Here is a 24,109-nt window from a genome sequence, read left to right on the forward strand (position 1 = left end):
CTAGAAATGCGCGTTGTAAAAGAAAAAGATAAAGTCGAGCACACAACAAATGTTAGTAGCTGTAAAGTCACTGGAAGTGTGAATAAGCCCTTTTCTTTTTTACAGTGGAATGTTAACGGCTTGTACTCCAAATTAACTGACACAGAATTTGTAAATTATGTAGGGAGTTTCGATTTTGTTTGCCTTGTAGAAACGTTTATGGATGAATTCAGGTCAACTGTTTTTGATGGTTATTCCCTTTTTGTTAAACCCGCAGTGAAGTTTACCAATCAGGGCCGACGGTCAGGCGGTGTATTGTGCCTAATAAGAAATGAGTTTGCTCCCTTTGTGCGTAAACTTGATGTTGAATGTTCTAACTTCATTGTTTTTATCCTTGATAAAATCCTCTTTGGAATTTCTAAGGATATTTTGTATGTGTGTGCTTATGTTCCGCCCGAGGGCTCGCCGTATTACTCGTTTTTTGATCTGGATAATGGTGTTTCTCTACTAGAAGAATGTTTGACCGAGTGTTTGTTGACAGAAGGTGATGTTTATGTCGTGTTGTCGGGTGACCTGAATAGCAGAACAGCCAATATGTCCCAGCCTGTATTACAAGATCATGATGTTTTTGATTTATTGCACAAAAGTCAGTCAGTTTGCGGGAATCGAAAATCACAAGATCAGATATTGAATAGTTATGGTAAATATTTGTTAAATATGTGCACTGCACTTGGACTGTGTATTCTTAATGGTGTGTGTAATGGGGATTTGCAGGGCTGTTTTACCTACATGTCAGAGAGGGGGAGTAGTGTTAATGATTATTTTTTGCTGTCTAATGATTTATTTGCAATTACTCTGTCTTCGAGCAAACTGTTGGTGGCTGGCCGGATTGAGTCAGATCACATGCCAGTTGAATTGCATGTTACGTTCCCATGTGATAATGTTTATCATGATATGCGTAAGAATGCAGACTGCTTTATTGAAAAGTATGTGTGGGATAGCAGGAAGGCAGGAACGTATGTGAATTTGATGTGTGCAGATGATATGTGTGCAAGGTTAGAGTCTGCCCAAAATATGATTGAATCTGATATGAATGGAGCTTTGGAATTATTTAACACTTGTGTTAAAGAAAGTGCTGACTGCATGAAGAAAAGAATTTATTTGAAGTCAAATAATCAATCGGATGATTGGTTCGATCAGGAGTGTAGAATAACCCGAAAAAATGTGTGGAGGTTGTTAAGCAGATGTAATCAGCCTGAAGACATTCACGCTCGCAATGTTTATTGTTTAGCCAGACGGGAATATAAAACCATGTTAGAAAGAAAGAAAAGATTGTATAATGATTTGACATTACAAAAACTTATTGACTCTGTAAATGATCAACAAGAATTTTGGAATATAATGCATAAATTATCCTCAAAACGAAAACAAATAAAGAACAACATACCAGTTGATACCTGGTTTCAGCATTTCAAAGTATTATTGGAAAAAGATGTAATTGAGGCTGAAGAAATAGAATATGAAGACGATGAAGGTATTTTGAATCGTCCTATTTCAAAAGAAGAAGTTTTGATTGCAATGAGAAAGTTAAAACCTCAAAAGTCTGCTGGGCCTGATGAAATAATAGGAGAACTGTTGAAAAATGTTTTTTCTCCAGGGATTGACTTTTTGGTACACTTGTTTAATTTTTTGTTTTCCAAGGGTATATTTCCAGAAAGTTGGACAGAGTCCATTGTTATCCCTTTGTTTAAGAAAGGCGATGTGAATGATCCAAATAATTATCGTGGAATTTCGCTGTGTAATGTTAGTAGCAAGGTCTATAGTACTGTGATTAATAACAGGTTGCAAGAATGGATTGAATGTAATAACAGTACGGGGGAATATCAAGCTGGTTTTAAGAAGAATTATTCCACTATTGATCATATGTTTACACTTTTGGCCTTTGTACAGAAACAATTTTCTTTGAATCGTAAGCTGTATGTTGCCTTTATAGATTTTGAGAAAGCGTTTGATTCCATCAATAGAGCTTTGCTCTGGCCAATTCTGTTAAAAAACGGTATAAAAGGGAAACTCTTTAGGTGTGTGAAGAGTATGTATGATAATGTAAAAATAAAAGTGAGATGTGGAGCAAAGTTTACGGATTATATTAATTGTACATTTGGTGTTAAACAGGGCGATGTATGTAGCCCAGTTTTATTTTCTCTCTTTATTAATGAATTAGCACTTGAGATAATTGAGAATGGAAGACATGGTGCCACATTTACTGATGACTATTTGGAATTGTTTATTCTTTTGCTTGCTGATGATTTATTGTTGTTATCAGAGACTGTTGTGGGTCTGCAGAATCAGTTAAATAATTTACGCAGGGCAGTGTCTTCTCTTCATTTAAAGGTAAACATGAGTAAAAGTAACATTATTGTGTTTAGGAAGGGTGGATATTTGAGTGCAAGGGAAAGATGGACATATGAGGGTGATATATTACCAGTTGTAAACGTGTATAAGTATTTAGGAATATTGTTTTCAACTCGACTTAGTTTTACTGCTGCCTGTGGCGATCTCTCAAGCCGGGCCAAAAATGCTCTGATGTGTATTATACAAAGATTATCTGTGCTTAATAATAATAGTTTGGATGTTTTCTTGAAGTTGTTTGATTCCCAAGTACAACCAATAGTACAGTATGGTGCGGAGATATGGGGACTGGATAAGGCTGCTCTGCAGTGTGAAAAAGTCCATTTATTTGCACTGAAGAAGTTCTTAGGAGTTCGAATGCGAACACCTAATGATCTTGTATATGGCGAGACAAACAGATATCCGATATATTTGAATTCTATTTTAAGATGCATTAGCTACTGGTTGAAATTGTTAAAGATGGAGGCGCACAGACTTCCTCGTAAATCCTACGAAATGTTGTATAAAATGGATGAAAGTGGTAAAAAGAACTGGGTCCGTTGTAAATTGTATGAGTACGGTTTTGGTTTTGTGTGGTTAAATCAGGGCGTTGTTAATGAAAAAGATTTTTTGCGTGTTTTTAGGGAAAGGTTGGTCGATTGCAGATGGCAAGAGTGGGATTATCATGTACAAAATAGTGATAGATTTGCTGTTTATCGGACATTTTGTACTGTACATGACATTAAACCCTATCTTTTGTCGAATATGGATAGGCATCTAAAGTTTATTATGACCAGGTTTCGATTCGGCATTTCAGAAATTGCAGTGCATGCTTACCGATATAGAAAACATAATGCCGATGATTTGATGTGTCCTCTTTGTAAACAAAACCAAGAAGATGAAGTCCATTTTGTTTTGTGTTGTCCATACTATAACAAATTAAGAGAAAAATTTATCCCATTTAAATATTATAAGAACCCAAGCATTTTCCGACTCAGCTTGCTTTTAGCATCACCTCAAGAAACTGTTGTCAGAAATGTATCCCTGTATTTGTATAAAGCCTTTAAATTAAGAGATGTTGTAACCTCATAGTTAAATGCCGTGTAATGTATGTGTTGTGCGATTATTATTTTGTACCTTTTTTGTGTACATCTGTTGAGTTTAATTTATATGCAATGTGAACCGTTTGTTCACACCCCTTCATAAGGGGCTATGGCCTATTGAATAAACTATCTGCGTCTGCGTCTCTCTCTCTCTCTCTCTCTCTCTCTCTCTCTCTCTCTCTCTCTCTCTCTCTCTCTCTCTCTCTCTCTCTCTCTCTCTCTCTTCATCTCCCGACCCCCCTCCATGGAACAAAGCGGCTTTGGCACTTTGACATTACCACGATCGTAACAAATTCAGGAAAGCCTGGACAGCGCAGTAGCGGTGAATATGATCATTCACGCGGGAAGGACGTTGCCTTCTTGATGGGCGTTTGATGCCGCATAAGACAGGAGCAACACAGGAACAGCTTCATGCCGCGAAGGTTCGAATCCCGGCCGGGACGGACACGGGTGAACTGTATGTGCAGACTCAGAGACGGTATCCATGTCCCACCCTAGTGTCACCACAGTGACACATAAGAGACCTCGGTCATTGTGCCATACGTGCAGGCGGCTGCTTACACCTAAACACGCACACGCCTGGATGGAGCGACTCTTGTTGGTGCTAGTTAATTTTCCACTGGGAGGAAGCGACACGAATTTCCCAGCATGGGGATAATAAGGCCAAAACAAAAAAAAAGTCTGTTTACGGTAACCCGACCGACTCTATTTTTTTTCGCGCGACCCTAGACTTTTTTTGGGCATTTGGAAAAAAAAAATAAATCTTTTGGTTTTTTTAGCAAAATAACGTAAAAATATGTTTTTTTGGAAAAGAAAAAAAAAAGAAAAAAAAATCCCGACCTACCGACCCTATTTTTTTGGCCTATGTTACCGTAAACAGACCTTTTTTGGGGGGGCCTAAAGTGAATGAAATGAAGACAGATGCAAACCTGCCCACTTGGGAGCAGCAAAGGCAAGACTACAGTTATAACGTGCAATGTAAAGCAGGTCTAAGAAACAATGTTGGCGGCATGAAGCTGTTTCTTGTGTATCGTTCAATGTTATACACAACGCTCAACACTACACCAAGAAGCATTACTTTTCTCATGTCCCCCACCCCTCCCACTGGCCTCGCCTTTAATCCGAAAACATTGATGAAGGTTAAAATCAAGGCTGACAGCCGGCAAATCCCAAAGCGGGTCTTTTCTTACACAGGGTCGTCTCCTGCATGCCATGACTTCATCAGACCCCCCTCCCCCTTCCCCCTCCCATTCCTAGCTCTTTTCAACCTCGCCCCCCCCCCCCCCCCCTCCCAAACCCCAACACACCACCTCCCTCCCATTGCCACTGCCCATATTCCCTTGACTTCTGTTTACTTGGTGACGAAAAAGTTTTCATATTTCTCCTGATTTTCCAATGGAAACTCCGTGCACGAATGCTGAAAGTCTCAGTGATGCTGACGATTGACATGTTGCGCTCGTAATATAATATTATATTGTGCTAGACTTGTCAGAGAAAACCATCAGTTGAGTGGTTGTTGTTTTGTTTAAGGATCACATTTCCTTAATTCTCGGTACCGAAAGAAACCTTGTTTAACTGCTTCGTGTGAACTTGCTTTTAGGCCCATGCCTTGAGTTTGATACCGAGTTGTATCTCCCCCCCCCCCCCCCCCTTCCCCGATCTGCCCAAAGATCTTACCAATGTATTTATGGTAATGGTTTTCTTGGGCAAACTATCTACTCATTGATCAAATTACCTCCCACAAACGCATATCAACACACACACCCCCGATCTGCCAAAAGATCTTACCATATTACATTATACGGAACTTCCCATGTCGGGTGAGGGATGGTAACCGTGAACCATCCCCATGATTTGTACATTATAACGCTTTTCTTGCCATCGAAATTGTTTCCTTCTCCCCTAACCTCCCTATCACAATGAACTATCATGTTTTTGGCGATTAAACGTTCTGACTTCTGACTTCTGTAGGTAACGGTCTTTCTTGGCATATTTGACAAATTGAAACGGATAACAAAAATAACAAAAACACGATAAACTCATTGATCAAATTACCTCCGTGACACACCCAAACCCCCCTCATCCCCAGGACAGATTGTAAGAAAAGGCATACCCTTAAATCTTAATCCTTGTAAAATAAAGTTCAATTCAATCTAATTCAATTCCCAACCAACCCAACCCACACACAAAATCCTCACCATGTTTTCTTGGTGACGGTCTTCCTGGGCACGGTGGAGAAGTGGAGGCGGTTGTAGAGCGGGATGGCGTTGCGCTCCCCCAGCGGGTCTTCCCACATCCTGCTGTAGGCCGGCTTGGACTGTGACCGCCCCGTGGTGATGGGATGAGCAGCTGACCCTCCTGGCCCTCCTGCCTCTGGATCGGGACTCCTGCTACTACAGCTGCTGCTGCTGAGGTCGGCTGAAGAGCACGAGACGCCGGGACTTGTAGGAGCGCTTGAAAAGCTTTTGCTGGAGGTATGGCTGGAGGTGAGGCTGGAGGAAGTCTGGCTGCACGAGAGGCTGGAGTTCTGGCTGGCTGAGTTCTGGCTGAGTGAAATCTGGCTGGCTGAGTTCTGGTTGCAGCTCTCGTCGATAGAGGCGAGGGCGTTGTTGGTAGGAGAAGGAGTTTTGCAGGCTGGCGAGGATGTCGGGAACGAAGGAGTGAAGTCTGGAAAGGGCGCTGCGAAGGTATTGGCGAAGGGGTTGCTGTCAGGTCTTCGCCCGGCAGACGACGCTGCTGAAGTCCAAGGAGAATAGTCCGGATGTGACGCTTTGGTATTTGCTTTAGTTTTGAAGCTTGACACAAAATCCGGGCTAGGCGCTTTAGCGCGAGCTGATGCTGTCTCAAACGGTGACAGAAAATCCGACGGAATGGTCTCTACACTCGTAGGGGAGGACCTCAAATAGGACGGATACTGAAAGTTGTTTGGCTGCGAGTTCTCCTTCAAGGTCGCACACGCAGTGGCCGAAGCAGCAGCCGCAGCAGTAGCAGCGACGACAGCGGCCTTGGTGGTGGTGGGGGGAGAGGCACGAAGCTCCTCGCAGACCTTGAAGCGCGCCAGACACTGGCTGGGGTCCCTGGGCTGTGCGGGGGCTGGCGGCCACTGCACCTTGTGGGACATGGGGTCAACCCTGCAGTCAACTCGTGATGCACGTGCTTCAAGGTCGAAACTGGTTTCTTCTCTGTCGCTCAATTCTGTGTTCGAAACTGTGGAGGGCTTTGCTTGTGTGTGTCTATAAATCGCTCTAATACTTTGTATTTTGGTCCAGTGTTTGAGTGTCTATGTCCAATTCGTTGTCAAAGGGCACAGAAGACCTTGTATTTGTGTAGAATCTGCAGAGATTATTTCTCCAATGATTTATAGGGATAAGTCCACAATGTTGCCGAACAACACCGAAGACAAGACTATGCTAACTTCAATTCTTTGTTGTTAACTAGCATTAACACAAGCTGTCTTTGATCTTGGGTGGTGTTACTCTCTACTGTTTATCCTGAATGTCCAAAACGTTGTCGAAAATCACAGAGGAAACAGTTATGAGTTCAGTGATTTTCGATTTCCAGCAAGCAGTATAGAATCTGACGCAGTCTGTTTATACGAGAACAGCTCAGCACCAACAGGGGGAAAACGTTCGCCAGCAAGTCTCTCTCAGCTACAAAAATTAATGTCCAAGAAGTCTGTGACTTAAAGGAAAGGAGCAGGCACTTTTCATTAAACCACAATCAGTAGCAGGGGCTAGAGGGTTGCCCGTCAATCAATCCGTTCCACTCTATCAAAACACAAACACCACGCTATCCTCTTGAGCAAACATCAGCCCGTCGATGTCTCTCGCTCTGAAAGAGAGACAGAGGCAGGCAGGAAGAAGAAAACACCCTTTTCCTTATGCCCCAGCTCCTTCAATCGCACCCGAGACTCCAAGATTAGAAAAATGTCAAACGCCGGCTCCAAGTTGTAACGAGATTAAGCCAACAGCCTTTTTTGTCGAACGCATGAGAAGACACTGTCACGTTGCACCCTCGGGAGACAGGCTGCAAAAATCAATAGGCTTTTTCAAATTGTCCCAAACACCAGCAACGGATTAAAGCGCGTTGGAATCGATCTGCAGGCGGATGTGAGAGTCTATCACACTGAGGGGGATGAGGGCAAATCTTCACAGCTGCTGTAGAAGGTGAAGAGGAAACAGAAGTGTGGTCTGAAAAAGAAAGAACAAGTCGCGTAAGGCGAAATTACTACATTTAGTCAAGCTGTGGAACTCACAGAATGAAACTGAACGGACTGCATTTTTTCACAATGACCGTAGTCCGCCGCTAGTGCAAAAGGCAGTGAAAGTGACGAGCCTGTACATGTTTAGCGCGGTAGCGGTTGCGCTTTTCTGTACCTCTCTTCGTTTTAACTTTCTGAGCGTGTTTTTAATCCAAACATATCATATCTATATGTTTTTGGAATCAGGAACCGACAAGGAATAAGATGAAATTGTTTTTAAAACGATTTCGGAAATTTAATTTTAATCATAACTTTTATATTTTTAATTTTCAGAGCTTGTTTTCAATCCGAATATAACATATTTATATGTTTTTGGAATCAGAACATGATGAAGAATAAAATAAAAGTAATTTTGGATCGTTTTATAAAAAAATCATTTTAATTACAATTTTCAGATTTTTAATGACCAAAGTCATTAATTAATTTTTAAGCCTACATGCTCAAATGCAATACCGAAGTGCGGCCTTCGTCGAAGATTGCTTGGCCAAAATTTCAATCAATTTGATTGAAAAATGAAGGTGTGACAGTGCCGCCTCAACTTTTACAAAAAGCCGGATATGACGTCATAAAAGACATTTATCGAAAAGATGAAAAAAACGTCTGGGGATATCATACCCAGGAACTCTCATGTAAAATTTCATAAAGATCGGTCCAGTAGTTTACTCTGAATCGCTCTACACACACTCACGCACAGACACACACACACACACACGCACAGACACACACACACACACACACACACACACACACATACTCCACGACCCTCGTCTCGATTCCCCCCTCGATGTTAAAACATTTAGTCAAAACTTGACTAAATGTAAAAAAGGAGAGAGACGATTACATGTCACCTTCAGACTGGAGGAGAGAGAAGGCGACTCTAGGGGCGACAAGCCTGGTGATGACGCCCACTCTATTAATATTTTACGGACAAGGAAAGAGTCCTGTGGTTGCAGTTATTTGATGATTCCATGGCTTAATTTTAAGTCGTTCAATCAGTCCCTATCAATTATGTTCTAACAAAAATCACAACCTTACCCTCACTTAGTTATTTAAAAAACACAGAAACAGAGCCTGGTAATCTCAGACACATTCGATTATTCTATGAGCAGAAATGCAGTCTGATTATTATTCTCACTGAATTATTCCACGTCTGAGTAGACTCACTCTCACTCTCACTCTCACTCTCTCTCTCTCTCTCTCTCTCTCTCTCTCTCTCTCTCTCTCTCTCTCTCTCTGTGCATTATTCCCACAAGCAGAAGTCACTGACTGTTCATTATTCTCACAGCATTATTCCATGTCTGAGGAGCATATCTCTCTCCCGAAGTTTATTCCCACAAGCAGAAGTGCAGTCTGGTCATTATATACTCTCACTGCATCATTCCACGTCGGAGGAGCAGAACTCGCTCAAGTATTCCAGAATAGCTGTTGCCATGCGGCGAGCGCAATGAAACAAGACGTCGTCGGGGAACTTGTGAGAGATTCAGTATCGTGAGCAACTCAGTCTGAATATCAAACCAGTTCTGTTTCTGTGAGATTTGTTGGCGACAGTAGTAGTAGTAATGTTTGTAGCAATCCAGTCTGAATAACAAACCTCCAGTTCTGTTTCTGTGAGATTTGCAGGCGACAGTAGCAATGTTGGTAGAAATCCAATTTGAATAACAAACTTTTTCCAGTTCTGTTTCTGTGAAATTTGTTGCTGACAGAAGCGATGTTGGTAGCAATCCAGTGTGAATTACAAACCTCCTCCAGTTCTGTTTCTGTGAGATTTGTAGGCGACAGTAGCAATGTTTGCATAGCAATTCAGTCTGAATTACAAACTTTCTCCAGTCCCTTTGCCTTGCTGCGACATACCTTCCCTTTTGTCTCTCCTGTACTCCAGAGTTGAATCGTTTCCCTGGGACAGGCTGATCTTTCTTAACCCAGTGTGGGATCTTCAGTGGGGCGACCACCCCCAACCCAGCGCGTCCCCGGGTGGCGGATAGGGGAACGGTCTTCAGATATGGAGATCAGCCGCTTGCGGCCGCGGACCAAACTGGCTCCGGGTGGGATCCCGGAAAATCCTCCCCCCTGTGCTCTCAGGGTAGGACGTACGGGCCATGAGCTAAGGGTGAGGTAACCCCGACAGAAAACCCCGAATGCTGAAGACGGAGGACCCGGGCCGCACGGCGCATTCTAACAAACCACGGGTACACGCACTTACGCAAATGATGACACTCTGCGAACGCCAAGAAGAAGAAGAAGAATCGTTTCCAAACGTTATCACAGCATTGAAGACAGCAGACTGGTCATCCCGATTGTTTTCTTGGTTTTTATTTGGAGGAGAATGAAACAAGCAGTCACGCCTGCAAAAGAAAAACAGTGTTCAGACGATGCGATGATTCACACTGCTTTCTTTACGCGACGCACGTGTTGCCTAGGCTTCTCTCTGTCACTCCCTGTCATCAGACCGGCTATCATCAAAAGCGACGCTTAATCACAGGTCTCCTGCGTCTGAGCCTTCCTAACGCGCCCAACCGTTCGATTCATCAGGGAAGGGGCAAGAAATAATGCTCGGAAGCTGTGAATAAGCTCTGCTGCCCCGCCGGACTGTGACTCGTCAGACAATGACCTCGAGACGATGGATGACCTCATTCGACCTGTCACCGTTCTATGCAGTGCAGTGACACTCGCTTCACAGAAAAACCCAAGGCCTATAATAGACACTCACAAAGCTGAGTCAGCTGAGTCAGTCGATGCCCGTGACAGCGTCGCTAATTTCTACACGATAATCTCCCTTGGTCCACACGCGCCCTGGATCCCCGACAGCACAGGGGGAATATGTCCGGGAAGCCAATCAAAGCGAATGCACGTCGTTGCACTGTGCCTGCAGCAACACGCACATTTATCGATTACCACTCAGGGGGGAGAAAATAACGAAAAAAACGAACGAAAGACAAATACATTTAGAGGGAGAGCAGAGACGAGGAACAAGATATTTTGCACGCCGAATATCGATTACTCCTTCAACATTCCCTAACGATTATTTTGCTCACATTTTTGTTTCTCTCTCTCTCTCTCTCTCTCTCTCTCTCTCTCTCTCTCTCTCTCTCTCTCTCTCTCTTATAATGACTTCCTCAGGCGCTCTCGTCTGTGAGCCAAGAGGGGGTGAAGGGACTTTGCCATGCAGTATCTCACTCCTATCCGGAACAGAAAATCCTCCGGTGTCTGGCCCCGGGAAGGGAGGACTCCACAAGTATCTGAGCGGGATTGGAGGGGATGACTAAGACCTCTGTCACACTCAGATCCACCGGGAGAAAGAGTGACCCCCCCTCCCAGTAAAAAAAAAAAAAAGGGGGGGGGGGGCATACAAAAGGGAAAGGAAGTGGGGGGGGGGGCCCATATTTTTTTTTCAGAGTGAAAAGAAAGCTAAGAGGGAAAAGAGAAGAAAAGAACCAAAACGAAAAGAAAACGATCTTCTCCTGAGGTGTTTCTTTCTCAATGTGCGAATCCAAAGTCGCGTGGACATGAGATTCTACGAGCTCAGCAACAGTCTGAGGTTGACGCGGCAATCAGACAGCGTGGTATACTGCCCTCCATATAAATTCCCCTCGCCTCTCTTTCTGATTACCCTCGTTTGCGTGGACCTCCCGGCACGGGCACCACGCTCATGTTGACTTGTCCCTGCAGACTTGCCATGTCTGTGTCTCTGCAGCCAGTAGAGCTGGCTGGGTAACGGACTGGAATAAGTTGTCTAGCACTCATGGATTGTCAGGCCAAGTAACCACTTACGCCAGCAGAAATGAAGTTTGCACCGAGGAAAGCTGTCCGAAAATAACAATGGGTGTTACAAATATGTCAACTGTGAAGATATTCCGCTTCGATGAGGTTTGATCTTCAGGATCCAGTCAGTATACGTGTGACAAAGGTGGCAGTTGACACTGTTACTGGTGAGTCGAAGAGATATTTGCAGTGGACGGTACCACCATGCAAAATATTTCAGAAATAAATACGTACTGCAAAGATGTCCGAATACTTTACACATTCAATTGCATAGATAAAGAAAAGACAGATTTAAAAGTTGTATCCGGCTTAAAGCATCAGGGAAGATTTCAACAGGCGATATCAGGACATATTGCAGATGTTTTTTCGCATAAAAATTGGCTCAAGCCACGCATTTCAATGCTCAACGAATCTCTCGAAAACCACACACATGTTCTCCATTTCTAGAGTAAGAAAACCAACAAATAAGATTATCTCTTTTCTGTCCCCACTGTCCTGTCACTCCAAATAACAAAGTTTCGCCGCGAGGAAGAGGGTTCCGCAATTACAGAGCGTCAATCTAGGAAGAAAAACTCCCGCTCTGACACGCACTTCCCTCTTTTATTGCATTACCTGCTGGAAAGAAATTGTTGTCAATCTGTTGGCCGGGGCGAATCGAGGCAAAGAGTCCATTTCCACTTCCCAGGAGGACCAGATATCTGTCAACTTGTTCCCTTCACTTTGATGCCAGGAATTCCGGTTTGATTCAATCCAGGAATTGCCTGTAGGCTCCTTGTGCCTCCCTGCTGTTGCCCTCTGCACCACACTTACAACAACTTCGATTTTTCCTTTGAATTCGACAGTGGCGAGATTAACCAACACGCAAGCTCTCACTCACCGCAATCCGGTTTTTTTCTCCTCACACACAAAACGAAAATCTTGGGACAACCCATGCATTCATCTTCACAAAAAGAGCTGGGCTTGGTAAAAACACAAAGATGAATTGCACTGCTTTTTTTATATTATATATTTTTGTGTGTGAAAAAGTTAAACCTGCAGAAAAGAAAGTTTCATTTTATCAGCCGTGCATTCTGGAAGAAAAAGGCAACGACAACGCAGTAGAGACAAAACTTAAGTTTTCACTTCATTTCCAAAGTCTTCTCCACCCAAAAAAAATTAAAATGAGCGCAAAAGATGCAAAACGAAAACAAAAAGTTGAATTTGTTCGCGCTTCTTCTGGAGATTAAAAAAAACAAACGACACGGAACAGCAGGCACAAACAAACCATTTGGATCATTTACATGGCTTCCCCAAAATACCAGGTTTTCCAACTAAGGTCTCTCTTTCAAGCTTGTTTGCAACTGTGGCCAAAATTCGTCTCTGTCACACCAACCCTCAATCATGGTCAAAGGATGACACAGAGCTGCATTTTTCTTCCTCTGAAGCCAACATTACAGAGATAATCACTTCAAGTGTTTGTTCATGCAGCTCTATATAGGCCGGCGCACGCATGGCCAAACATCCGGGTACCTAATCGTCAGTGGTCACATGATCAATAAAGGACGATCATCTATCTGTTCTCCATACACGGTGTATGCATAATGGATAACTATTCCACAGAGTACTACAAATATCTTCAGCAAATTTATCTTGAAAAACGAAACAACAGCAAAACCCATGTAAACTTTGCACTGCAACTATTTTCTGTTCATATTCATCGGCAAGTTATCTTTCCAAAGCAGATTATTTCTTACATTTTGTAAGCGGATATATATAATTATGCAGGTAACATGTGAGGGCATTGTATTTTATGCAGGTTTTCCAAGGATCTAATTAAATTTGGAGAACGGGTGTAAAAAAAACCTGAATATTTTCAGGAAAAAAATATATGCACGAGACGATAATAATTACGGTATAACCAACACGCTAGACCGACCGCTTCGTGAAACCCAGGGGGAAAACCTTTCCGCACTTGTAAGATTTCTGAGTGTGGAAATCCATACCTATGCAAACTTTTTGAGCCATAGCCATTGCGTTTTTGGCAGCATAACCGAGCATGTCTAGACGGGTGGGTGGGTGGGGGAAGTGGGAATTGAGTGGTTTGAGGTTACCTTTCAAAAATAAACCGAATATCTGTATCTGAGTCTGCAAATTGATCTGGCTGAGAGTGTGCACCACTCCTACTGTCTGTCTGTCTGTCTGTCTGTCTGTCTGTCTGTCTGTCTGTCTGTCTCTCTCTCTCTCTCTCTCTCTCTCTCTCTCTCTCTCTCTCTCTCTCTCTCTCTCTCTCTCTAATCACCGATAGTGTGCAATGTTTCACTCGTGACCTTGCTTTTGCATCTGACTGTGTGTAAGGTTTGCAAGAAAAACATCTCGTTAACTACGGATCTGAAGAGCATATATCCACGCAATTCCCACTTGTTAGTGAAAGTAATCGTATCCTCACACGAAAATTCATCGCAAACTGTCATCGTTTGAACAATACAGCTACACAGCATTCACACACGAGCCGCAAACGCTTATCACTGTTCCTAGTTGGCTTTAAAATCATCAACGAAATAAAACATGGTCCTCATCACAAACTGAAACGGAATACAGAAAATACTTTCCAAAGGGAATAGCAGCATTCCAGCACGCGTCTCATCCCTTATCTCTATGCGCAAGAAAACATAATGAATGCCTGTACGCCCGAGGGAAAAGGGGTGTAAACATTCATGTTTTAAGAGACGTCGCTTGGATTCAACTTCTTCGGCAAATGTGCCAAAATAGACAAACAAGTTTCTGAAATTTAACGAATTCTAAGATCATCTTTCCTCCCACATGAAAAAAGTTCGGCAGATCTGCCAAAATGCTAAACAAGTTTCGGCGTTGTGTCGACTGCCAATCTAAAACGATCGACACCCCTCCTTCTCCAGCCTGAAGTAAATGCATCAAAACCCAGCTTGAACAGAAACAAGACAAATCAGCATATACGTACCAAACAACTAAGGGAACAAAGCATTCAGCATAGTTGGCAACAGTTACGGAGAGTTGTGCAGAACCATGCAACAAATTAACACCGAAGTATTCAATAGTATCAGTGAGACTCATCCTCGAGTTTGCTTTAATATCACAGTTATCCAGTGATGATTACACAAAAATCACTTAACGAATAACAAGTCGCGTAAGGCGAAATTACTACATTTAGTCAAGCTGTGGAACTCACAGAATGAAACTGAACGTAGTCCGCCGCTAGTGCAAAAGGCAGTGAAAGTGACGAGCCTGTTTGGCGCGGTAGCGGTTGCGCTGTGCTTCATAGCACGCTTTACTGTACCTCTCTTCGTTTTAAGTTTCTGAGCGTGTTTTTAATCCAAACATATCATATCTATATGTTTTTGGAATCAGGAACCGACAAGGAATAAGATGAAATTGTTTTTAAATCGATTTCGGAAATTTATTTTTGATCATAATTTTTATATTTTTAATTTTCAGAGCTTGTTTTTAATCCAAATATAACATATTTATATGTTTTTGGAATCAGAACATGATAAAGAATAAGATGAACGTAAATTTGGATCGTTTTATAAAAAAAAATATATTAAAAAAATTAATTTTCAGATTTTTAATGACCAAAGTCATTGATTAATTTTTAAGCCACCAAGCTGAAATGCAATACCGAAGTCCGGCCTTCGTCGAAGATTGCTTGGCCAAAATTTCAATCAATTTGATTGAAAAATGAGGGTGTGACAGTGCCGCCTCAACTTTTACAAAAAGCCGGATATGACGTCATCAAAGACATTTATCGAAAAAAAGAAAAAAACATCCGGGGATATCATTCCCAGGAACTCTCATGTAAAATTTCATAAAGATTGGTCCAGTAGTTTAGTCTGAATCGCTCTACACACACACACGCACAGACAGACACACACACACACACACACACACACACACACACACACACACACACACACACACACACATACACACACACATACACCACACCCTCGTCTCGATTCCCCCCTCTACGTTAAAACTTTTAGTCAAAACTTGACCAAATGTAAAAACGCTTGAAAGAGATCTCATGAAAGAAATTTGCTCGGTCTTTCAAAGCGTATAGACCTTTTCGGTATCTGAGCAGCTCTCGCGAGACACGCTCTTTGTTATGCTTTGAACATCGCGAGAACTTCGAACCTTGGCTTGTGCTGCTCGCACGAGATCGCTGTACCACATGCTTTGCTATGCTCTGAAGTTTGCGAGAGATTACGAGAGCTTGGAATACCGATAGGGTCTATTTAACACTCCGGAACCTATAGAACCGTTTGTGGACATGACGGACTCTCATCCGCAGTAAACAAGGTTCCATTCAATGCTCGATTGGTTGGATCACCACACGGTGATTTATTGGCGGTACTCAGACAGAAATAACACAGCTACGCGAACCTGATCCCGAGGAGGGGGGGGGGGGTGGTAGGAGGGGGGGGGGGGGTAGGAGGGGGGGGGGGGTTAGGAGGGGGGGTTAGGAGGGAGGAGGGGGTGGGTTCAAGTCTTCCTACTTCTGGTCAACACGATCCCCAAGAGGATGCGATTGAGTGTTACAAACGAGGCATTTCTGTCCGGATGATGAGGCAGCCACAGTTACTAATAGAGCGTATTTAACCAAACGGGTGGTACTGTATTACAAAAGTCTGAAGTCTTTCATTTCATGGACACATTGTTTGAATGTAATACACACGAGGCATTACTGTTTGGACGAGGTAGAGTTCCAAGCAGGATATTACTGACTAGGGAGCTACAGGTACTCATAGAGCATAGTTAACTAAATGGGTGGTACGTATTACAGGTTTGGAGTCTTCAATCACTAAATGGGGACAATGTCTGAACGTGTAGTAATACATACGAGGCATTACTGTCTGGACGAGGTAGAGTTTCAAGCAGGATATTACTGACTTGGCAGCCACAGTTACAAATGGAGCGCAGTTAACCAAATGGGGAGTGATACAGTCTAAAGTTGTTAATCACTAGATGGGGACATTGTCGGAATAATGAGTGATGCATATGAGGCATTACTGGCTGAACGAGGCAGAACTCGAGGTTGTCAGAGCTCACTTACTAACTTGGGGAGTCCTACAGGTCAAATTGATTGTCTAGATGGACAGTGTTTCAAACAAAAGGCTTTACTGGCTGACCAAAACACTCCCAGGCAAGACGGATACAGCTTTACAAATCAAGGATGGACAAACCTAACGGTTGTCATCTTTACTTTCTCCGAAGCAAACACACACACACACACACACACACACACACACACACACACACACACACACACACACACACACACACACACACAAGCTGACAAATCCTCTTTTTACTAAAGAGAAAAGAAAAGAAAACAAGTCGCGTAAGGCGAAAATACAACATTTAGTCAAGCTCAGTCGAACTCACAGAATGAAACGCACTGCATTTTCGTGGCAAAGGCAGTGAAATTGACAACCCAGAAAAGCGCGGTAGCGGTAGCGCCGAGGAGGATAGCACGCTTTTCTTTATCTCTATTCTTTTTATATTTAGTCAAGTTTTGACTAAATATTTTAACATCGAGGGGGAATCGAAACGAGGGTCGTGGTGTATGTGCGTGTGTGTGTGTGTGTGTCTGTGTGTGTGTGTGTGTTTGTGTGTGTGTGTGTGTAGAGCGATTCAGACTAAACTACTGGACCGATCTTTATGAAATTTGACATGAGAGTTCCTGGGTATGAAATCCCCGAACGTTTTTTTCATTTTTCTGATAAATGTCTTTGATGACGTCATATCCGGCTTTTCGTGAAAGTTGAGGCGGCACTGTCACGCCCTCATTTTTCAACCAAATTGGTTGAAATTTTGGTCAAGTAATCTTCGACGAAGCCCGGGGTTCGGTATTGCATTTCAGCTTGGTGGCTTAAAAATTAATTAATGACTTTGGTCATTAAAAATCTGAAAATTGTAAAAAAAAATAAAAATTTATAAAACGATCCAAATTTACGTTTATCTTATTCTCCATCATTTGCTGATTCCAAAAACATATAAATATGTTATATTCGGATTAAAAACAAGCTCTGAAAATTAAATATATAAAAATTATTATCAAAATTAAATTGTCCAAATCAATTTAAAAACACTTTCATCTTATTCCTTGTCGGTTCCTGATTCCAAAAACATATAGATATGATATGTTTGGATTAAAAACACGCTCAGAAAGTTAAAACAAAGAGAGGTACAGAAAATTGTGCTATCCGTCTTAGCGCAAATACTACCCCGCTCTTCTTGTCAATTTCACTGCCTTTGCCATGAGCGGTGGCCTGACGATGCTACGAGTAAAATGGCATTGCGTTTCATTCTGTGAGTTCGACAGCTACTTGACTAAATATTGTATTTTCGCCTTACGCGACTTGTTAACTTTCTGAACGTGTTTTTAATCCAAACATAACATATCTATATGTTTTTGGAATCAGGAACGGACAAGGAATAAGATGACATTGTTTTTAAATCGATTTCGAAAATTTAAGTGTAATCATACTTTGTATATTTTTAATTTTCAGAGCTTGTTTTTAATCCGAATATAACATATTTATATGTTTTTGGAATCAGAAAATGATGAAGAATAAAATAAACGTAATTTTGGATCGTTTTATAAAAAAATAATTTTAATTACAATTTTCAGATTTTTAATGACCAAAGTCATTAATTAATTTTTAAGCCTCCAAGCTGAAATGCAATACCAAAGTCCGGCCTTCGTCGAAGATTGCTTGGCCAAAATTTCAATCAATTTTATTAAAAAATGAGGGTGTGACAGTGCCGCCTCAACTTTTACAAAATGCCGGATATGACGTCATCAAAGACATTCATCGAAAAAATGAAAAAAAGGTCTGGGGATATCATACCCAGGAACTCTCATGAAAAATTTCATAAAGATTGGTCCAGTAGTTTACTCTGAATCGCTCTACACACACACACACACACACACACACACACACACACACACACACACACACACTTGACTAAAATAATGTAAAAAGAAGTCTTGTGCTTCACCGAATGACGAACAAACAAGGGAGTCATGCCTGGGTTGTCTGGACGAGACAGAAGTTTGAGGATCGTGATGCAGACATTCAAGTCAAAGCCAAGAACCCCCAACGGGAAAGAATTCTTTCTAGTTTATGGTGCCACAATTCTTGATTTGGTCAAGAGGGAATTTGTTGTTCGTGACAGGGGCATTTCTGCCCTAGTTTCCACCGGTGAGACACTTGATTTGGCAAAGAGGAAATTGGGTTTTCGTGGGTGTGGGTTTGTTCAGGTTTCGAACGGCGGGGGACTTGATTTGGTGAAAAGGGAGGGGGCAGGGGCGATCGTGACAATAATATTAAGGTCCATTTTTTTGTCTCGCGAAAACGTTCAGTGTTTATGGTGACAATGCGTGTCTCGTTTGTGACAAGGACAGTAAATAGTTTAACTATCACCACAACTGCTCTATTTTACTGGAAAAAATAAACAAAAGAGTCATGCTTGGTTCTGCGAACAGTCAACTATTGATCGAGACAGACACTTTCGAGCCCGGATTTCTGTATTTAAAAAATCCACACATTCCCTGTTTAGTAAGACACTTTGTAATTCAATCAAGTTGGCGTTTTAATGAAACAGATCCTGTGATTGGTCAGAATGCCCAAACTCATTAAAAATTACCGGTCATTAATTGTCGATAACAACTCGCTAAAAAAGCCATTAACCACCTGCTGGCGAGGCGCATTGATACAACCTCAACTAGTCTCGGTTAGCTTTGAGGGTCATTTTACAAGTAGGAAATATGAAGGCCAACGAAATACCGAGACCATAATGTATGCGAAGTGATGACGTCGAATACGTGACGTAAGTTGATGCATGAATTCTTCCGGACTACGTCAGTCAATTCCAAAGATCACTTTTGTGATGAAAATAATTTGTTTTAGAGTTTGCTGTCCAGAAACCCGTCAAAAAAGAAGGGAAATGTATGTGAAAGAAAACAAAACAGGAGCAGAGTGATAAGATAGGAATACAGAGACATATTTCTTGGGACTTGACCCTTGCAGGTAGGTGGACTGAAAGTAGTGTGTGAACAGAACAGAACCAATTCTGTCTGTTTACCATCGCATGAAAGCAGGAAAGAGATCGTCGTCAGATTGAATTACAATAACATTAACATGCTTCCATTTGAAACTTCTCGGTCTTCATCGTGGATTGACGCCCTCCCAAAGTCTAATTAAAGCCCTCCGTCGCTTCGCTCCGTCGGGCTTCAATTACCTTTGGTCGGGCGTCAATCCACGATGACGACCTTGAAGCACAGACGGAAGGTGCTCGAAGTTTCAAATGGAAGCATGTTAATGTGTAAATACTGCATTCGGAGAACAGGGATGGGGCGATCGTGAATGTCCAAGTTGCCGCTGTTTACGGTGATCCTGTGTAATCTTAGGTGAACTGGATCTCTCGTTCGTGACACGGACAGGAAAGAGTTTCTCTCGCACCACAACGCTGCTGTTTTACTGGACAATAAACAAGAGCATCGTGCTTGATTCTGTGAACAGCAAATTAATGTTCGTGACACGGATAGGAAAGTCTCTCGCACCACAACGCTGCTGTTTTACTGGACAATAAACAAGAGCATCGTGCTCGATTCAGTGAACAGCAAATTGGTGTTCGTGACACGGATAGGAAAGAGTTTCTCTCGCACCACAACGCTGCTGTTTTACTGGACAATAAACAAGAGCATCGTGCTTGATTCAGTGAACAGCAAATTGGTGTTCGTGACACGGACAGGAAAGAGTTTCTCTCGCACCACAACGCTGCTGTTTTACTGGACAATAAACAAGAGCATCGTGCTTGATTCAGTGAACAGCAAATTGGTGTTCGTGACACGGATAGGAAAGAGTTTCTCTCGCACCACAACGCTGCTGTTTTACTGGACAATAAACAAGAGCATCGTGCTCGATTCAGTGAACAGCAAATTGGTGTTCGTGACACGGACAGGAAAGAGTTTCTCTCGCACCACAACGCTGCTGTTTTACTGGACAATAAACAAGAGCATCGTGCTTGATTCAGTGAACAGCAAATTGGTGTTCGTGACACGGACAGGAAAGAGTTTCTCTCGCACCACAACGCTGCTGTTTTACTGGACAATAAACAAGAGCATCGTGCTTGATTCAGTGAACAGCAAATTGGTGTTCGTGACACGGATAGGAAAGTCTCTCGCACCACAACGCTGCTGTTTTACTGGACAATAAACAAGAGCATCGTGCTTGATTCAGTGAACAGCAAATTAATGTTCGTGACCGGCAAGAGTTAGGTCCAAAGCTCTGCCGCCTCAAAAAAATATCCCGTTTTATTGGATGAGCAAACAAGCGTGTCATACGGTTCCAGCGTGGTCGATAACGAACAGCATGGATTGAAGCCCATGTCAACGTTCTCAGCACGCTTCGTCAAGGCACAGTCCTCCCTGTGTTAACAATTCGACTGACCATCTCAGATCCGACCATGCCTTTATATACAGGGTGTCTCAAAAAAAGTACCCGATTTTCTTTCAATACTACAGACAAGTCAGTAACTTTACTGACATTATTTTTGCGTGATATATTGTAGTCAGTTCATAGAAGTTTTGTCCCCAGTTCACAGCTTTCAGTTGAGATCGTCTGTTTCTTCACACCACGTGATCAATGTAGCCACCCCGTTTTCCAATGACAGACTGCATCCTCATTGCCATATTGTTCATTACATTGGGGAATGTTAGCGTATTAGATTACATATTAGTTTTTCCATTTCTCGGTACTGATTTTGTTTGTTTTGCTTAACGCCCAGCCGACCACGAAGGGCCATATCAGGGCGGTGCTGCTTTGACATATAACGTGCGCCACACACAAGACAGAAGTCGCAGCACAGGCTTCATGTCTCACCCAGTCACATTATTCTGACACCGGACCAACCAGTCCTAGCACTAACCCCATAATGCCAGACGCCAGGCGGAGCAGCCACTAGATTGCCAATTTTAAAGTCTTAGGTATGACCCGGCCGGGGTTCGAACCCACGACCTCCCGATCACGGGGCGGACGCCTTACCACTAGGCCAACCGTGCCGGTCTCGGTACTGATGTTTCAATGTCTTTTGGGGTAATTTTTTTTAGACACTCTATATATTATGGGATCAGACCATCCCTCAACTTAGACACAAGGTATAAATGAACGCACGCACGGTTGTTCTCTGCGCAGAGTGGGATTTTTTTCTCATAAATTAATTTCTTAACGGACACGAGTGGTCATCTGTCAAACTTGTTCATGAAAAAATTCTCACTTTGCACAAGAAGCTGTCAGAATGTTGATCTTTGGTATGTGTCTCAGTGGGAGGATCTTATTTAATGCAACAGCCTGGCCAGATCTGAGATGGTGAACCGAGCTGTTTTCACCGGAAGGACTGTGCTTAAAACAAAAGTCTGCGAATCTAACTCCACTCGGCGTTTGACAGACGTCAGGAGAACTTTTCCCACTGGCATGAGAAGTTAAACAGTTGTGTGAAGCGGTGTTGGAATCATCGATTAAACCCCCAACTGGGAAGTTCTCCCATTGACGGGGCAAATACTTGGACGTGCAACTCATTTGAACCCGCTTGAAGTGGAAAACAGGATGTGATTTGACTCTCGCTTTCATGATCTTCAATCGATAGTTTCTCTAATTGTCTATTGTTAATGCTCTCTAAAAACATTAAGATACGGGAATTTTGGGTTATGCTTCTCTTCCTTTTGTTCTTTCATGGAAGGAAAAAGGTCTGAAGCCGTTGGCTGAAAGGAGGAAGGGGAGGAAGAAATGAACTATTTTGGAGTAAAAATAAGAACGTTCGTAAAGCGAGATAAAACATTTTTTCGACACATGCAAAGTTGCTTCACTTTTGATAGAAACCACTGCCTACTGTAGTCAATTTCCATCGAAATCACCATCAAAATCAAAGTCCTCGACTTGGTCAAAATATGATCAGTTCACAGCCACACAGAGCGAGATGGCCGCTGTACTTTCGCACACCTAAAAGTTCTGCATAGCAAAATCATCTTCTTCCATCTGCTACCACAACCCAACTGAATTAATTTCAAAGGAAAGTAAACATTTGAGTCATGACGGCTCGCCGGGGAAGGAAATGTCTGGTGCCAGATAGCCATTATCGGCTTTAGTTGACAGGACCGCTGAATCACATTGATTACACCCAGAAAGGGAAGAGACTGGCTCCCACTGTTGGAAGAATCAACACTCCTGGCATTTCTACCACTGACAAAATTCCAGAGATTGAAAATCGCCGCCTTACCATGTTTTTGTCAGAAAGTTTTTTCACAAGCCTGGAGTTCATATTCGCACAGATTCTGTCCAAAACAGCAGTAGAACTGTTGTAGAATTCTGTCAGAAATTCAATGACTTCTCAAACTTGATCTCAGGGTTGCAGCAATCAAATGTTACCCTTTCCAACCTTCTTCAACTTCACAATCGTTGATGGTGACTTTTTCATCAAAGGCAAATATTTTCCAAGTTCGTACTTGAAAGAGCTTACGTAAAAGTTTGTCATTTCTAAGGTTTGCGCAGAACGGTCTCACTTTCAGCAAACCGTGCCAGGTAATACAGAACAACGTCCTTATTGATTCACTTCATCAAAGAAAGAATTCGCATACCCACAAATATTTTCTAGATATCTAAAGTACCTACCATTCTATATAATATGATGAATTTACTGTAATGATAAACACCCTGATCATTAGATGTAAAGCCACCTAAGTGCTTACCACTTGCATCACGAAAAGAATGCAACAATCACGACTCAACACACGCAGAAAACTTCAAGAACTGACAACCAGAAAAGTGCAAAAATCCTCCCTCCACGCAAAACTCGACACAGTTCCAACTTTCTGTCCTCGGCAAAGGAGAAGTCTATGGAGATGTACATCCTATGTAACGGGAAGAGTGGCAAGAAAAGATCCATGGAGATAAAACGTTCTGTAAGCAGGGGCTGGGTAGAGCGTGGAGCGGTAAAGGGTAAGGCTGGAACAGGACGAGGTAGGTGGGTACACGAAAGATATGTGAGAAGATCGAAGTCCCTTGCAGCAGAGGAGAGGGGGGACAAGGTGGGAGTAAAGGGGTAAGATTATAGTGTAAGCAAAGGCTGACCCTGTGAGTGCGATGGGAGGGGGGGGGGGGTAACGGGTGGGGTTGGGGGGGGGGGATGGTGGGTGACGGGGAGAGGTTGTTGATGTGGATGGCATAAAAGCGACTGGGTTGGGAGGGGCAGCTCGTGAAGGATGTTTTGAGACAAAACGAAGGGGTTGGATAAATCTGAGGCAGTAAGAATGTAAGAAGAAGTACAAGGGTACAGATAGATATAATATGATTTGATCAACCAAATGGAAGTTGTGTACAGCGGGAGGAACGAAGATAGGCAAGGGGTACAGGCCGACCTTGCAAGGAGGGGAAGGTGGATGACTGTATGCCCCTTTTAGGTTTAGAGGCACGTGAGGACGGGAGGAATCATTAGTTAGTTGAGTTCAGTTTGGTGGGTTAAATGTTTTGAGACAAAAACGTTCAGCGAAGGGGACGAGTTGTGTTGTTGTTTTCTTCCGACAAAGGGACCAGGCCAGAGG

The 24,109-nt window shown here is 42.7% G+C and overlaps 1 protein-coding gene across 1 annotated transcript in view; it reads right to left on the reverse strand.

Moving 5' to 3' along the window:
• LOC138969355 (kelch-like protein 5) overlaps positions 1 to 24,109 on the reverse strand; it is a 110,473-nt gene that overhangs the window by 64,281 nt on the left and 22,083 nt on the right. Inside the window, exon 2 of the mRNA XM_070342128.1 lies at positions 5,669 to 7,660. Within this exon, the coding sequence (XP_070198229.1) occupies positions 5,669 to 6,591 (923 nt within the window). The 5' untranslated portion in view covers positions 6,592 to 7,660. The remainder of the gene's footprint in view (positions 1 to 5,668; positions 7,661 to 24,109) is intronic.

The sequence above is a fragment of the Littorina saxatilis genome, linkage group LG6, assembly GCF_037325665.1.
Source record: "Littorina saxatilis isolate snail1 linkage group LG6, US_GU_Lsax_2.0, whole genome shotgun sequence".
NCBI classification, from domain to species: Eukaryota; Metazoa; Mollusca; class Gastropoda; order Littorinimorpha; family Littorinidae; genus Littorina; species Littorina saxatilis.